The 16,764-nt window shown below is 46.9% G+C and overlaps 1 protein-coding gene across 1 annotated transcript; it reads left to right on the forward strand.

Moving 5' to 3' along the window:
• The first annotated feature begins 260 nt into the window (after positions 1 to 260).
• On the forward strand, positions 261 to 14,823 carry LOC137900685 (dachshund homolog 2-like). The gene is made up of 12 exons (XM_068744814.1): positions 261 to 339; positions 415 to 823; positions 5,183 to 5,292; positions 9,885 to 10,049; positions 10,358 to 10,512; positions 10,839 to 10,983; positions 11,129 to 11,182; positions 11,313 to 11,449; positions 11,962 to 12,109; positions 12,650 to 12,775; positions 14,128 to 14,187; positions 14,706 to 14,823. The coding sequence occupies exons 1-12, from the start codon at positions 261 to 263 to the stop codon at positions 14,741 to 14,743; spliced, it is 1,626 nt and encodes a 541-aa protein (XP_068600915.1). The 3' UTR covers positions 14,744 to 14,823.
• The last annotated feature ends 1,941 nt before the right edge of the window (positions 14,824 to 16,764 follow it).

The following is a 16,764-nucleotide window of genomic DNA, read 5'->3' on the forward strand; positions in this document are numbered from 1 at the left end:
CATCCTGAGTAAAGTTTTCCTCCCCTGTTTAAAGAAGACGCTGTCCGGTAGCCCCGCCCTCGGGAAGACCTATCACCAATGGGAGGCTTGTCCGTGTGCGATCCCTGCGTCTGATTGGCTCTCAAGGAAGAGAGAGAGAGAGAGAGAGAGAGAGAGAGAGAGAGAGAGAGAGAAGGTGAAAGTCTCTGATGAAAAGAGAACTAAAAGAAGAGATAAGAAAGGTAAACTCTCTCCTCTTCCTCTCTGTTATCGGCTCCAACATGGCGGGCTCCACGAACAGCCCACTTTCACGGACGTCCACTCCACCCAGCGACCCTCTCTTCCTCTCTGACGCGCCCCACAGCGCGGCCCACAGCGCGCCCCACAGCGCGCCCCACAGCGCGCCCCACAGCGCGCCCAACGCGTGCGGCGCCGCGCGCCTCCCGGCCGCTCGCCTGACTGCTGCGTTCCTGAGCGGCGGAGGCGGCGGGGTCGCCGCTGCCGCTGCCGCTGCCGCTGCCGCCTCCGCCGCCGCCGCCCCGCCGCACGTCACCGACTGCCGGATGGTCCACGTCCACGGCGTCAAGGTGGCTTCGTTCACGGCGAACGGCGTGGAGCTGATCTGCCTGCCGCAGGTGTTCGAGCTGTTCCTGAAGCACCTGGTGGGGGGGCTGCACACCGTCTACACCAAGCTGAAGCGGCTGGACATCGCGCCCGTGGTGTGCACGGTGGAGCAGGTGCGCGTCCTGCGCGGGCTCGGCGCCATCCAGCCCGGCGTCAACCGCTGCAAGCTGATCACCAGGCGCGACTTCGAGACGCTGTACCGGGACTGCACCAACGCCAGGTGGGTCGGCGCGCACGGGGCGCGCACGGGGCGCGCTCGCCGAGCTTAAAACTGATTCGTCCAAATACACACATTTAGTAAGTTAGAACGAGATCTGATTCATGATGATCAATCTCTATTTCCAGCTGAGTTCATTGATCATAAACAAAGATCTATACTAACATTCTGTAAATAATAAATTATCATGGACGAGACAGAATAAGGAATTAATCTTTACAGCACATTTGAGTAAATCAGTGAAACATGAGGCGTCCTATATACTTATATTTTTGTACACATTATATAAGTATAAATATATGGTATCGTAGTACTGGTAAATTTAAATAGACATAAGTCCAATAGAATGTTCAATCAATGAGATATCGATGCGGTTTCGTCAGCGATAGTCTCCGGATCATTTTAGCAGTTTTTTCTTGTTTTGTCTGAAATGATCAGAAAATTGTGAAACTGTCAAAAATAACTTATTTTGTGTGACGAAGGGTTAAAACGAAGAGATTCAGTTCCCTTCGGGAGAACACAAAGTCTAAAGCGGCGTTAAATCAACAGTTGACGGATGAAAAACCTCCACGGAACACGTCATTTTAGTTTATTGAATTAGCAGAAATCTATTTTGCATCTGATTATTTACGGAACTCGATGTCTGATGACTCATTTGATCACTTTCAATGTTTTACTTGAATTCATTAATATATTCTCAGCTGGTTTTAGAGATAAGAATGGAATCAGTTGCATCTTCAGGAAACTATTAAATTACATTTCGGGAATTTATTTACACAAAAGCAAACTTGTTTGTGAACATTTGCGTTTGTTGCTTTCTGATGTTGTTTTTTTTTGGTTCCCTGAACTTGTAGATCCGATCCGCTTCTCCGTTTCCCTAATTTTGGAAAATATTCAGTTATTCTCAATTTAAAAATATTCCCAGAAAATTAGCTCTGAATATTTATTCTGCTTCTTTACTCGTCGATTAACATTCAGGTCGATGCAAGAATGAAATAATTTTCTCTTCTCCGTTTTATCTTTTGTCCTAAATATATTGCATTTGCTAATTATGGGGTCACTCATCCTTTATTTCTGGCTTTATGGATTAACGTTATAGATAACGTTTCACTTCTGTCAAACAGGTTATCAATTAATAGACTAATGATTTCAGATAAATCAAATAAAAATAAATAAATAAAAAAGCGCTGTCACCTCACAGCAAGAAGGTCACAGGTTTGATTCCGCCTTGCGGCCTTTAAAGCAAGGAGTTTTTATGTTCTCCCCGTGTCTGCGTGGGTTCTCTCCGGGTTCTCCCGGTGACTGCGTGGGTTCTCTCCAGGTTCTCTCCGGGTTCTCCCGGTGACTGCGTGGGTTCTCTCCAGGTTCTCTCCGGGTTCTCCCGGTGACTGCGTGGGTTCTCTCCAGGTTCTCTCCGGGTTCTCCCCGTGTCTGCGTGGGTTCTCTCTGGGTACTCCCGTGTCTGCGTGGGTTCTCTCCGGGTTCTCCCCGTGTCTGCGTGGGTTCTCTCCGGGTTCTCCCCGTGTCTGCGTGGGTTCTCTCCGGGTTCTCCCCGTGACTGCGTGGGTTCTCTCCGGGTTCTCCCCGTGCCTGCATGGGTTCTCTCCGGGTTCTCCCGGTGACTGCGTGGGTTCTCTCCGGGTTCTCCCCGTGTCTGCGTGGGTTCTCTCCGGGTTCTCCCCGTGTCTGCGTGGGTTCTCTCTGGGTTCTCCCGGTGACTGCGTGGGTTCTCTCCGGGTTCTCCCCGTGTCTGCGTGGGTTCTCTCCGGGATCTCCGACTTCCTCCCACCACCAAAAACACGCAGTATCAGGCCAATTGGTTATGGTATGTGTGGCCCTGCAATGAACTGGCGACTTGTCCAGGGTGTACCGCGCCTCTCACCTGTACACTGCTGGGATCGGCTCCAACACGACCCTCAACCCGGTAACGGACAAGGAATGAATGAATGAATGCAGATAATACTGATGAGTAATCAACCTTCATACAGTTTAAATAAAGTTACGAGACCTCAGGACGGTTTTTATGCTCCGCTGTTACTAATGTACTATAATGTACTATAATGGACTATAATGTACTATAATTTAATATAATGTACTATATTGTACTATAATGGACTACATTGTACTATATTGTACTATAATGTACTATAATTTACTATAATGTACTACATTGTACGATAATGTACTATGTTGTCCTATAATTTACTATTATGTACTACATTGTACTATAATGTACTATATTGTACTATAATTTACTGTATTGTACTATATTGTACTATAATTTACAATAATTTACTATAATTTACTATAATTTACAATAATTTACTATAATTTACTATAATGTACGAAAGGAATTTAAAATATTTTAATAACACATCTGAAGATATTCCACACGGAAAACTTGACCTCGGAAGTTCTTTTATGAAAAAAAGACACAAAACGATCCAGAGATGTTTGCAGGCACGTTCTGATTGGTTGCATTCTCGTTGCGTTCTGATTGGTTGATGGTTGGCGGTCCTGGAGAACGTCGGTCCACGCTGCAGCTATAGGTGCGCTATTCTGGGGGACGGCCTGCGGGCGGCGCTCCTTGGTGCGGGTCAAACAGCCAGCGTTACCCGAGGGCTGGGGAAAGGAGAAGCTGGTGGAGAACAACATTTCTGATTGTCTTTACCTCCGCTTCACTCGTTCATCCTGCTCCAACCAAACACACACACACACACACGCGCACACACACACACACACACACACACACACACTAATGCCTCCAGGTGTGTATTAGCTCTGTGTTTAATCACATTCATTTAGGTAGATTACTGCTGAACGTGATCTCTCACTTATGAAAAAATTATGTAGATGAGTCTCGACTATTAGTGTGACTAACTAACAAAGAGTGTGTGTGTGTGTGTGGGGGGGGGGGGGGGTAGAGTATTAATGTGAACAGGCTGTTTGTGTTAATCAGCTTAACTGTGTGATTATAATTAAACTGTGTGTGTGTGTGTGTGTGTGTGTGTGTGTGTGTTTTATTGGGGTGTTGTTGGCTGAACAATTGTAGAACTATAAATACGAGAAGGAGACTCTGGCTGGACTCGTCTCAACTGTCCAAGCGTGAATGGACCAATCAGAGTAGAGGAATGATCTGATTTATTGATGTTTCATGCGTGTCCTGCCCATCGGGGGGGGGGGGGTTCACTAGATGTGTGTGGCTCGTGCGTGAGTCGAAGCAGAAGAAGAATCTGATGCTGTGACGTATTTAGTCCAAAAACTGTAAAGAATTTAAATGGAATTCTCTTTTTGTCTGTAAATTAGACACACGCACGCACACGCACATGCACACGCACGCACACACACACGCATACACACACACGCACACGCACACACGCACAACTGTATGTCAATGACTCTGAAGATATACAGCCAGTCAGATGTTGTGTTTGAGGGTTGACCTTGGCTTTGGGAAGCTCGGCTCTCTCTCTCTCATACACACACACACACACACACACACACACACACACACATACACACACACACTTACACACACGCACGCACGCACACACACACACACACACACGCACATGCAGACACGCGCAGGATAAATTAAATTCCTCAGTAATATGTGTGTGTCGACGGGGGGGTTTCAGACCTGTCAATCAAACTTTGACCTATGTACATCCCCAAGACAGTGTGTGTGTGTCTGTGAGGAGGTGGGTTTAGTAACCATGGCAACTGCTCTAGATGTATTTTTTATCATTCATTCATCTTCTGAACCGCTTTGTCCCTTAACGGGTTACATATAACATTAAACTAAGCTCTTTGATCTCTTAACTGGTTTTATTGATTCAAACAATTCAGGTTTGACTTTTCAATTTGAGCATATTAAAAAATATATATTTAGAATTTTCACTGTTAAAGTGAAAGTTTAATGTTATTTAATTAAAAACATTAATGTTATCCTTTTCACTCTCCTCAAGACATTTTCCAGATATATTGAAATATTTTATTTATTGAGTCTACATTCACGTTGAATGTTATTTTAAATATACGATACTATTGTTTTCTCCTGTCTCTGAGTCTCTCTGAGACAAATGGAGCGTCTCTTAGAGTCCTCCCCGGGGGACGATCGGCATTGAACATGAAAGACAGCAAGAAGAGAACGGGAGAGCGGAGATGAAACAGATTAATTCATGAAGTTAAAATATGAGATTAACCTGGAATTGTATTAGTGAGCAAAGAGGATAAGGAAAGGCCAGCTCTATTGAATTATTCACGCCCGTTGATTTAAGGCGGAACCCTCAGAACTACTTCCTGATCCTTTAAGGTGGTCGGCGGCTTTATTCAGACCCATGTTTATGTTCTGTTCCTCAGCTCTCGACCAGGTCGTCCTCCGAAGCGCACTCTGGGGATGGCCACGCTGTCCGATGGCTCCAGACTCCTCCCACACGGTCTGATAAGCCCCGCCCTGCTTTCACATACAGGTGAGTTGAGGTTTTTTTTTTCTTGTATTTTTTTTTTAAACTCAAAGTAAAGTAAAGTAACAGAGAAAGAAGGGATTTGAGTTTTGCTTTTAGGCGTGAGTATTTGTTAGCGGCGCCGTCATGAACGGTGATAATGAGACGGTCTGAGGACAAAGTAGCTGATAGGAAACGTGATAAGCTCCTTCCCTGCTCCAGTAGAGTGTCCTGAGAAGACTTCCTGTTATGATCTGGCACAATAGAAATAAAAATGATCGAATAAAAATAAATCAAAAAAGATGTCGCACTCGCCTCAACCTTTTCACAATGTGTGTGAAATCTGTGACGATCACGTGTGAGAAAAGTGCGTCCCGAGTGAAGAAGCGTCCTTTAACATCAGCAGAAGTGGTGGAATAACAACAAACACGATAATACGAGATTCGTTATTAAAACACGTACGATATAAATGAATGTGGCCGAGCTCTGCAGCAGGAATATCCGACCCCAATAAACCTGTTTATTTAGGGAAGAAGTAAAATTGCGTCCGAGCTCCGGTGGAATCACGACCTGCCGAGGGACCTGTTGGGGACCCGTTGGGGACCCGTTGGGGACCCGTTGGGGACCCGTTGGGGACCCGTTGGGGACTCGTAGGGGACCCGTAGGGGACCCGTAGGGGACCCGTAGGGGGCGGGAGCAAGGTGGATTGGGTGGCTCGTCGGCCCAATCCCCGGACAAAGAGACTAGCTCTTGAGACACGGAATGTTCAAGTATCTTGGGGTCTCGTCTACGGGTGAGGGAAGAATAGAGTGTGAGATGGACAGACAGACAGACAGACGGACAGACAGACAGACGGACAGGCGGACCGGAGCAGCGATGCAGTCGTGGTGAAAGAAGGAGCTCTTGATACCGGTCCAGCTACGTTCCTATACTTTCACCTCTGGACAAGATCCTGGCTACAAGCGGTCGAAATGAGTTTCCTCTGCAGGGGGGGCTGGGGGCCCCCTTAGAGACACGGCGAGGAGCTCAGTCACCAGGGAGGACCTCGGAGTGGAGCCGCTGCTCCTCCACATCGAGAGGAGTCAGCTGAGGCGGCTGGGGCTTCTATGTCGGATGCCCCCTGGACGCCCTCCCTTGGGAGGTGTTCCGGGCACGTCCCGCCAAGAGGAGGCCTCGGGGGAAGATCTAGGATACGCTGGAGAGACCATGTCCCTCGGCTAGCCAGGGAACGCCTCAGGACCCCCCCCCCCCTGGAAGAGCTGGAAGAGCTGGAAGAGGTGGCTGGGGACAGGGAAGTCTGGAAATCCCTGCTGAGGCTGTTGCCTCCATGACCCGCCCCGGATAAGCCGTGAAAGATGGAGGGATGGTCAAATTGTGCGTTTCTACAGAGTTTTACTGTGTGTGTGTGTGTGTGTGTGTGTGTGTGTAGGTGTGTTTGTGTGTGTGTGTGAGAGTGAGATTAGAGCTATAATTAGTATGCTTAATTAGCAGATGTCAAAATGACTGACAGATTGGAGTCTGACCTGAAGCAATTATGTGTGTGTGTGTGTGTGTGTGCTGCTCTGGGTGACAAGAATTGTATGCCCCCCCCCCCCCCCCCCAAACAAGCTGCTTAAGAAGATTTAAATGTGTGCGAGCGTTTGTAAGTTGATTCTGATTCTTTGAAGCTGCAGACAGATGAAGCGTTGCGGTGACATTTAATTATTTCATTTCATTTATTTACGTGTTCCTTTTTTTTTTTTAAACGGTATTAAGTTGAGCTTATTTTTTTTGGGGATAAACATAATGTTGTGTCATCTGCATATATAGCCATGGTTTCATGGTTAACGGGGAAAGTCATTTGTGAAAATTTAAAATAAAAGTGGTCCGAGACAACTGCCCTGGGGCACCCCACAATGCATTTTTTTCAACCTCTGAGTAGTTACGATTAAATTAGACTGTGTACTCAAAATTAGTGAGATAGTTTTCAATCCATTTAACAGTAGATGGTTTAAATCAGTAACAAACAAACTTTTTTAACAGACTATTATGGTCCAGAACATCAAACCCCGCCCTGTCAGCATGTATTGTGTTCCACCCATTTACTTCAAATTGCTCTTGTATTCCAGAATTTTACTTACTGCCGGTAACAAACGTAACGGTCTGCTATTTCGTTCTTTCATATTTGTAATCTTTGCTCTTTTCCACTGTGATGGAAAAACCACAGACTGTGAAATTTTAATTGTAATATGAGCCGTAGGCAAAGAAATAAAAAGTCTGCCACCATCTTCGGCGGTTTGACCATCATAGTCTCGACGTGAATCTCCGCCCGACGCCGGCTGGGATGGATTGTTTGATGTAATTTATAGCGCCGGACTCACCCGGACGTTCCGCTTCACGCTGCTGGTTCCTGTATTGCCTTTAAATTATGGGGAGCGTTCAAGGTGACTTCTTTACCGTGTGTTGTGCTGAGTGTTTAAAAAACAAACTACGGTTTACTTTAAAGATTAACGAGACTGACTTCCACTGAAGAGGTTCCGTTTGGGTTGTTGGTTTTTCTGCTTGTTGAAGGAGTTCATACGCGTGCTACACGGCTAGCGCGGTGGCTAGCTCGCCGGCTAGCTCGCCAGTGTACATCATCAGTTCTTCGCTATGTGGCGTGATGAACCATTGGTATTGGTTCTGCCTTTGTGTGTGGGTCGCTGGTTGAAGATGGGCCGGCGCTCCAGCATCCTCGCCAGTTAGGGCAGCGGCTGGCTGGGAGGTGGCAGGTGGGCGGAGCTAGGATTGGCCTGGTTTGCACTTTGGGGTCAATGTTTATCCACCTTTGGTCTTGGGGCAGCTCCTTAAGCCAGGCTACTGTCACTCGGTCCGTCTCCTCCTCCTCACTCTGTGTGTGTGTGTGTGCGTGTGCGTGTGTGTGTGTGTGTGTGTGTGTGTGTGTGTGTGTGTGCGTGTGTGTGTGTGTGTGTGTGTGTGTGTTGTATGGATAAGCCACGCCCTCGGTCAGATGCTACAAGAGCAGAGTTTGCGTTTATGCAGTGTAGATAAAGAAACGAGCTGTTGTGGTGTAACAGAGCAACATCTGTATAAAGACCCCCCCCCCCCCCCATTCGAGTCCAGCCAAGTGTGTCCCCCGTAAACCGGCGCTGTCCTCTGACGAGTCCTTTCATCTTTCTGCTCAGCAGCTTTAATCGGGCGGAGACGCTCCAGTGGTCACAGAGAGGAGGAACCACATACCAAACCTTTCACCTCCGTCACCTCCCTGACAGATCTGACAGCTTAATGAAAACACACGCACACACGCACGCACGCACACACACACGCACACACGCACACACACACACTCAGGTTTTTATTAAGTATACTGAAACTGACGGTTTTTTGACCGAGGTCAGAGACGGAGACATCAAAAGAAAATGATTAAGTCTGGAGACACACACACACACACACGGTTAATTAAAATGTCATAAAGGTTGAGTATAAAGTCTCATTGTTTGCAGCGCCCCAACCAGAAGCGGGACAGATTTGTTCAGACACGCAGTGGTGAGAGATAATGAGGTACTTGTACTCAAGTTCAGGCTTCAGCTGAGTATTCCGAGGCGATGAGGAGGTGCACATGAGGAGACCTCTGACCAATCAGAATGAGTGTGTGTGAAACCGCCATGGACTGGAGTCACACAAGGACACTACAGGCCTGAGCCGGGACCCCCCCCCCCCCGGGACTCGGGTTCAAGCCTCTCCCGGGACGCACCGTGGCTGAGATGGAAGACACACGTGTATTTATTTATACCGTAAAATCCTTCTTCTCTTTTGATCAAAGAGGAGCCGGCTTCGTTCAGTGGCAGTCGAGACGATTTAGACTGCAAACAAGATGAATTCATCAAACTGACGTGTGTTTATTTACTGCGTGTGTGTTTATTACGAGATCACTCTGGTGCATCGCAGCGTTTCCTGCCTTCACCACCTGGAAGCATCCCGTAATCGACTTTCTGCCGTGAGGAATAAATCTTCCTCTGTGTGTCGGGACGGTTTCTTTGCTTGGACTGGCTTTCTTATATTTTCCCTCACGTTGAGGCTCAAACCACGAGCGAATGCATCGCCGGATGACCTTCATGTGACCTAATACTTCAGGTTTCACGGCGTCCTTCTCGTCTTCCTGCTCAGATGAACACAAACTGAGTTTGTGAGTCCCGGACACACAAAGACGAAACAAGCAGCTGATCTGAGGCCAGACTTCAAAGTCTCTTGGCAATAAACGCTCCAGTTTCTGAAGCTCCTGCAGGAACAAAAAGACTCGAACTTTCTTTGTCTTTTGGTGTTTTCGTTCGTCGGGAGTGTTTTCAGCGAGCCGGGGGGGGCGGCGGGGGGGGGGGCTCCCTGTCCGTTAGCTAGCCGGAATCCCCCCGTTAATTCTAACTGGATTAATTAGAGGTGGGGATTAATTGGAGAGCGAGGTGGTCGAGAGACAGCAGCAGCCACTGGAGACTTAAAGGCCGCCGGTGTAATTAATTATTGATCAGTCGTCAACTTTTACACTTGGAGACATTTATCTCCTTCATCTCTGAAGATGAAAACGTGATTTCAGTGAAACGTGGGAAGAATTATTCACATTTTGCTGATCTGTATTTAAAACACAGGAAATGCATTGAATCTCTTCGCTGCAGGTTTGACGGCCATGACGATGGCCGAGGCTTTGAAGCTTCAAAAGGTGAGGATGATGATGGGTTTCCACGGCAACACCGATCCGTCGCAACGTCACAATGGAGAACGAACGATGTCTCCGTCGGAGAACGACGACACAGGTACGTGACGACGTCATTCAGGCCGGGAGCAACAGGAAATGGATTCACGTCTCCGTGCCTTGCCCTCCTTTAGGAAGCAGCGGGGGCTCCTGGGAGAAGGAGCAGCACCTCCTCTCCCCTCCTGCAGCGAGTCTTCCCGGTTCAACCTCCGTCCACCTCAACACCCTCCAGCACCACAGCACCCTATTGGCTAACCGTAAGTCACAGCTCATACCTGATTGGATCTTTTTTTCCTTCACTGTTAGCTTCAGCTTGTAGCATCTCAGCATTCGATGCTATCATTAATGTTTAGAACTCTGCTCTCTTAGGTCTGTCAGACCTTCCATTCATGGTCATGCCACACCCCCTCCTCCCCGTGGGCCTGCCTCCTGCCAGTGTTGCCATGGCGATTAATCAGATGAGTCAGCTGAGCAACTTGGCAAACATGGCCGCCGTGTCACAGGCTCAACAAGAGGAGAGCAAGGTGACTGCCAGCTAATGCTAACAGTGCTAATCACAACAGTGACTACGTTATAGTGCTCATGGTAATGGAAACTAATGAGGTTACTGCTAGCAGTGCTAATGATAGCATGAATAATGCAGTGTTGAGATAACAGTGCTAAGAGAGTAACACTGCTAAATATTATGTGTGAATGATACAACGCAGCTAATTGCTAATGCTAACAGTTTTTAAACGAACAGCATGTTGAAGGTGCAAATGCAAGTAGTAAAATTCCTAATCGAAACACGATCAGTTCTGACTAAGACGATTAATTTAGCTGTTGCTTAATGCTAAATGTCTCCCTTTAGGAGTCTCCTCTCAGAAGCCCTTCTCCATGCTCCTCCCCCAGTGACGATGAGCTCCACCCCCAAGATCCACCCAGCCAATCACCTTCTAGAGCATCCTCGTCGTCTGCATCGTCACCCCACCCTCCCGCACACACGTCAGAGCTGGGTCGGTGTTCTTGTATTTTCAATGTTCTATTTCTCCTTGACGGAGGGGAAAATAAAACGTCATAAATTGTAGCCCAAATGCAATAATAAAGTGATTTCATGTGTGACAGAGAAAACATCAACATACGTTCTACTGATCTCCACAGACGGTGAAAATGCAGAGAAGGAAACGCACATTAAAGATGTGTTGAGAGAGACAGGTGAGAGACTGTTTACCTGTCTCCTGTCCCGTGACCCCCGGATCGGTCCGCGTGACCCCCGGATCCTCACCATCGACACCCACAATAGTCTGTTATTTCATTTCACCATCATTATTTTTTGTAACTGCAGATCTGTTGCCCCTCCCCCTCACCAAGCCGACCTATGAGAAGCTGCCGCTCTCAATCAGCCACACAAGACCGGCCTTTGCCCCCTTCCTATTGGCAGAGGGTCTGTCATCCATGGAAACGCTGCTGACCAACATACAGGTGATAGATTTAGTAAAAAAAATCAATCAATAAATACATAATATTCACACCATCCACATGGCGATCTGGATCAGCACCAAAAGGCTCTAGATTGTTCTTCTTTATACACCAACCGTGAAAAGTAAAAATGAATCGGAGTATTTGTAACTGGTTTTTGATTCCGTAAATGGATTTTCAATGTTAAAGTTAAAAGTGTTTTTTACCGGCTCCATTCTGGATCTGATCTGGTTGAAACTCGGTCGCGAGATAGAGACCCCCCCCCCCCTGCATGACTGAGATATTGAGGAACAAATTCTGATGCTCAATTGACTGCACTGTTAACGAACAATTCAAACTGATCCAGATTAAAGGATCTCTTCCGGATAATCACCAAAATGTAATCATGAGTTCCTGGAAGCATTCTCAGCATTTCCTGAAAATTTGATCCAGATCCGTGCAGAGCTTTTTGAGCCATCTTGTTAAAAGACGGACGGCGGTAATAACCGTCTGATCCTCAGACTGTCTGTTCTCAGGGTCTCCTGCAGGTGGCGGTGCAGAGCGCTCGATCCCAGGACAAACACAACCAGATGGAGAGGAAAGAGTTAAAACTGGAGCTGGAGAAAGAGAGAGATGCTCGACAGACGCTCCAGAGACAGTTGAGCTCTGAACTACAGACCAGAGGTGAGACAGGTTCACGCTGCTGAACTACAGACCAGAGGTGAGACAGGTTCACGCTGCTGAACTACAGACCAGAGGTGAGACAGGTTCACGCTGCCGAACTACAGACCAGAGGTGAGAGGTTCACGCTGCTGAACTACAGACCAGAGGTGAGACAGGTTCACGCTGCCGAACTACAGACCAGAGGTGAGAGGTTCACGCTGCTGAACTACAGACCAGAGGTGAGACAGGTTCACGCTGCCGAACTACAGACCAGAGGTGAGACAGGTTCACGCTGCTGAACTACAGACCAGAGGTGAGACAGGTTCACGCTGCTGAACTTCCACTCTAGAAGCTCCTCCCCTTTACGTAAACAACCGGACCTCCGTGGTTCATTTAAAACCAACGCAGCGAGAGGAGGAGACGTTAGCAGCGGCTTTTCGAGCTGCGATATAACTTTTGACCACGAAACAGCAACGCTAAGAAAAACTTTATGACTCAGTGAAGATGAACAAAATCATAAAATCATAGCAAATACTAAAATCCATTTGATCCTTTCGTCAGTGTCGATCCAGAGGAGGCTGAAGAAGGAGAAGAAGGCGAAGAGGAAGCTGCAGGAGGCGCTGGACTTCGAGTCGAGGAGGAGAGAGCAGGTGGAGAGATCACTCAAACACGCCGACTTCCTCACGGGTGAGCAGAACCAGCCAGTGATGGCATCACGTGACCCGGACACGCCCTCCTACTGCGCCATTGCTAAGTGTTGGACTGCTGCAGCCGTTTACATGGACACATTTAATCAGATTAAAAGCCTGACCGGAATAAAAATGCTTCATGTACACACCCGCATCGGATTAGTCTGACCCAATCAAGCTCGATCCGATCAAGATCCTATACCGATCGATTGATGATCCGATCAGGGCGCATGAAAACACTTATTCCGATGTTTCGGTACAAACCGTTCCGTCCTCACTGCGCATGTCTGTGACGTCAGCTAAACCTGCTGCTGCTATTCCCGGAAGCTAGCTGAAGCAGAGCGAGCGCAAGACAGAACCGGTCAATATCTGAGACAAACACGTTGCCGGAGACATTAAAGGAGGAAACTTACAGAGAAAAAGCACGAAATAACGCTAACGTTTCAAGCAGAAAAGGGCGGAGCCATGTTTTCTTTACAACGGAAGTCGCTACGGCTTCTTCTTCTACTATTTCCGGTATATTTGGTATAAATTGCACATGTCAAAATAATTTATTCCGATTGAAAGTGTGATGCATGAACACGCAAGTCCTAATCGGATCAATATTTTTAGGGTCCATGAACACGGTGCATCCGATCACAATTTTAATCCGAACTCTGATCGGATTAAAGAACTTTTGTCCATGTAAACGCAGCCGCTTAGTAGGGCGTGAACGTTTTGAGATTAAAGCACCTTTAATCAGTGCTAATATAATTAAATGCTTCACCTACAACTGCTACAATTACAGGGATAGAGCGTCTAAACGTCTTGGAATCAGTTTCAACATGTAATTCAAGTTTTAATGATGTAATTTGTGATCATTAGTGAGTTCTAGTTATAATAGTCTGGCCACAAGATTCCTATGTGCGTACTAATATTTGACTTCGACCTCACTAGGTCTGCTAGCTAGCGCTAGTGTATTACGGCTAGTTACTACTAGCTTAATAACATGATAACGACATTGCTCAGACAGTTCGGCTGGTGACCGTCAACACTCTTTATCAATCTCGGCAAATATATTTTTAATTTTCCAATTTGTCCCAGAAATGAGTGTTTGATGGACACTAATGGACGATGTTTGCTCGATGTGCTGCTTTACTTTCATCACTCCAACACTTAGTAATGGCGCCATGGTGACGCGTCAGTGGACGCGTTAACAGACAGGACTGGGCGTATAGAGTTCAGTGGAAACACCACTCCTCCTCCTCCTCCTCCTCAAAGGAGTTTAGTTCTTGTTTCGGTTCATCGCTGAAGCGCAGCCAATAGCAGCGAAGCGCCACTGATCGATCACATGACCGGTTTGTTTTTCAGACGTGTTGATTCCTGAGGACGAACTGGAGAACAAACGGCAGGAAAACTCTGCAGCTCAAGGTAGAAACGGCAGAAACATCCTGAAACTGGAGAACTCGGGACGACCATCCGATTCTCACCATTCATTTTTAAACATTTATTCTGAAAGCAGCGTTTCTTCTCTCCACATATTCCAACTTTTGCTTCCAATGTTTTGACTTAATTTATGAAATGATGACAAGCAGACACACACACACAGTTGAGTTTCAGCCGCTTTGTTTGTGTGTGTCTGTTTGTGTGTGTGTTCACTGTGAAATTGAATCAGAAAACAATCACAAGCTGCGCAGCAGAACTGACCACACCCACCCGGCGCTGTTTAAACTGCACGGCGTGTTTTTCCTTCCACGCTGACGTGATAATAAATGCCATTTATCAGAGCGTCGAGCTGAACGGACCGACGATGTGAGCGAAGCGTCGGGAGGACGGATCCCTCCTTTGATGAGACGCTATAGTCCCGTCCGAGCACAGACCCACCCCAGAATCCAGGACACGCAATGATGTCATCATTTCACGCCGTGTGTGTTTCTGTGTCTGTGCAGAGAACCGACCCTTCGTCAAACCCCCGCTCCTCTTCTGAGACCAGTGATTTGTCGTCTGTGCAGATCCATGGAGGGATGAATCGATTGGCGAGGAAGGGGCAGACTTTCATTCCGGGGGGGGGGGGGGTGAACTTTGAAACCGAAAAAGCAAAAGAGAATCTAAAAGCCCTAAATGCCCTCGGCTGCGTCTGCTTCCTGTTTTAATGGCGACTGCTCATTATTATTATTAAGATTATTATTATTATTGTCATTCTTATAACTGGGGGGGGGGGGGGGGGCTGTGAGCTGGCTTTAAAACCAGACTGGGATCTGCTGAAATAAGGGGGAGGAGCTTGAACCTGACCTCATTTCATGTTTCTTTCCTGCTGTACATCTTCCTTTAGCTTGTGGTAGTTAGACGTTGTAGTACCGGTACTACCTGCTGTAGTACTCGCGTTAGTAGTAGAAGTACTGCTACTGTTTATTTGTATGGATGAACCTTAGTGGACGCTGATGATGCACAAACCTCCTGAAGTTGTTGTTTGTTCAGGTGTCAAGCGAAGGCGTGGCTAAAGGATGTAAATAAACGCACACTAATTATTCTCCTTCATCCAGACGCATTAAACAGAGGCGAACATGTCTGCGTGTCCGTGGTCTTATTTCAGTGGGCTTTCTGGATTGGACAGAACCGGGTCGTTCGAGGCTTCAGGACGACGCAGCAGCCACAGTTTGAACTAACGGACACAAACCTGTCTTTGTCTGGCATTGCTCAGTCGCCGGGTTTAACCAGTAAAGTGACCTCGCTTGCTAAAGAGGACTTTTATTGTGTTACTCGTCACAGGGCAACAAAAAAGACCCAAAAAGAAATCAAGGCAGGAGGAAGTTAGACGCTGCTGAAAAGATAAAACGCGTCAGAGCTCTCAGTTAGCACGAAGATTAAAGATTAAAATAAAGAATATAGAGAATTAATCATTTTCTGTAACATGATTTAAGTTTAAGTTCCTCGCCGGTTGTACGTTTTGACGACCTTCCGCTACAAACAACCAAATTTGAACCGCGAGAGAAACACTTCCGGCTTTCCATCCGGACAGCCGCTCGGCGCGTTGTCTGATTTGCATATCACAGGGGCGTGGCTAAATTCCCTTGTAGTTTACACGAATGAGGGATCAAACAGGTTCTGCTCTCTGATTGGTCCGAAGGCGGTAAAGCTGGACCTGCATTAACACAGCTGTGTGTGTGTGAGTGATGGAGGGAGGTGTGAATTGTGTCGTGACTTTAACCCCGCTGTGTTTTAGCCCAGTTTTCACTCCATCAAACACACGGTTCCCACGGCGACCCAGTTCCAGTAAGTAAATGAGAACATTGGGTCACCTTTTGGCTTCACCGGCTCTCACACACACACTGCTCTTTGTGTACAATGTGTGATGTGATTGGTCAGCTCAGTCTGCCACTGATCAATCAGGTCAGCAGCGATGGACGCTGAGCAGCCAGAAGCTCATCAAGGAACAATCGATCATAGAATAATTGATCATGGAAGAACATTTGGTGAAACATGTTCTTCCATGTGTATTTTGATTATTTTTGAATCCGTAAATTTAGTTTTTAATTTTAAAATTAAATTTTTCCTGACCTCATTCTGGATCCGATCTGGATGAAATTCGGTGGTAAGATAGAGACCCCCCCCCCCCCCCCCCTACATGACTGGGTTAAATTCCACAAACACCTGCCACCTGTGGGGTTGATGTGTGGGATGGTTGAGGGGCACTATGCCCCCACCCGGTTGGCTGGGGCATCGTGTATCTCGCCTCTTAATTCACCAAACTAGAACAGCACACCACAATTGTAAATAGACAGGGTACATCCACATACTTGGGCAGGGGGGGGGGGCACTTCGCCGCGTCCCCCTGTACTTCTAACTTCATTAACAGCTCGGCTGCTTTAAATGTTAAAGTTGAGCTAATTCTGGTTTTTATCTGAACTTTGACTAAGAAGTTCAAAATCACAAAAACAATTGGCTGAATATTAAATATTTATGACATGATAAAGGAATAAATAACAACATCAAATTAAAGACATAAAC

The sequence above is a fragment of the Brachionichthys hirsutus genome, chromosome 10, assembly GCF_040956055.1.
Source record: "Brachionichthys hirsutus isolate HB-005 chromosome 10, CSIRO-AGI_Bhir_v1, whole genome shotgun sequence".
NCBI lineage: Eukaryota > Metazoa > Chordata > Actinopteri > Lophiiformes > Brachionichthyidae > Brachionichthys > Brachionichthys hirsutus.

What these genes read in the sequence shown, in the direction of transcription:
- LOC137900685 (XM_068744814.1), top strand. Translation starts at nt 261, where the DNA reads ATGGCGGGCTCCACGAACAGCCCACTTTCACGGACGTCCACTCCACCC. An exon ending in AGATGTGTTGAGAGAGACAG is followed by an intron (nt 11,183 to 11,312) that starts GTGAGAGACTGT and finishes TTGTAACTGCAG; the next exon opens with ATCTGTTGCCCCTCCCCCTC. An exon ending in CGCTGCTGACCAACATACAG is followed by an intron (nt 11,450 to 11,961) that starts GTGATAGATTTA and finishes GTCTGTTCTCAG; the next exon opens with GGTCTCCTGCAGGTGGCGGT.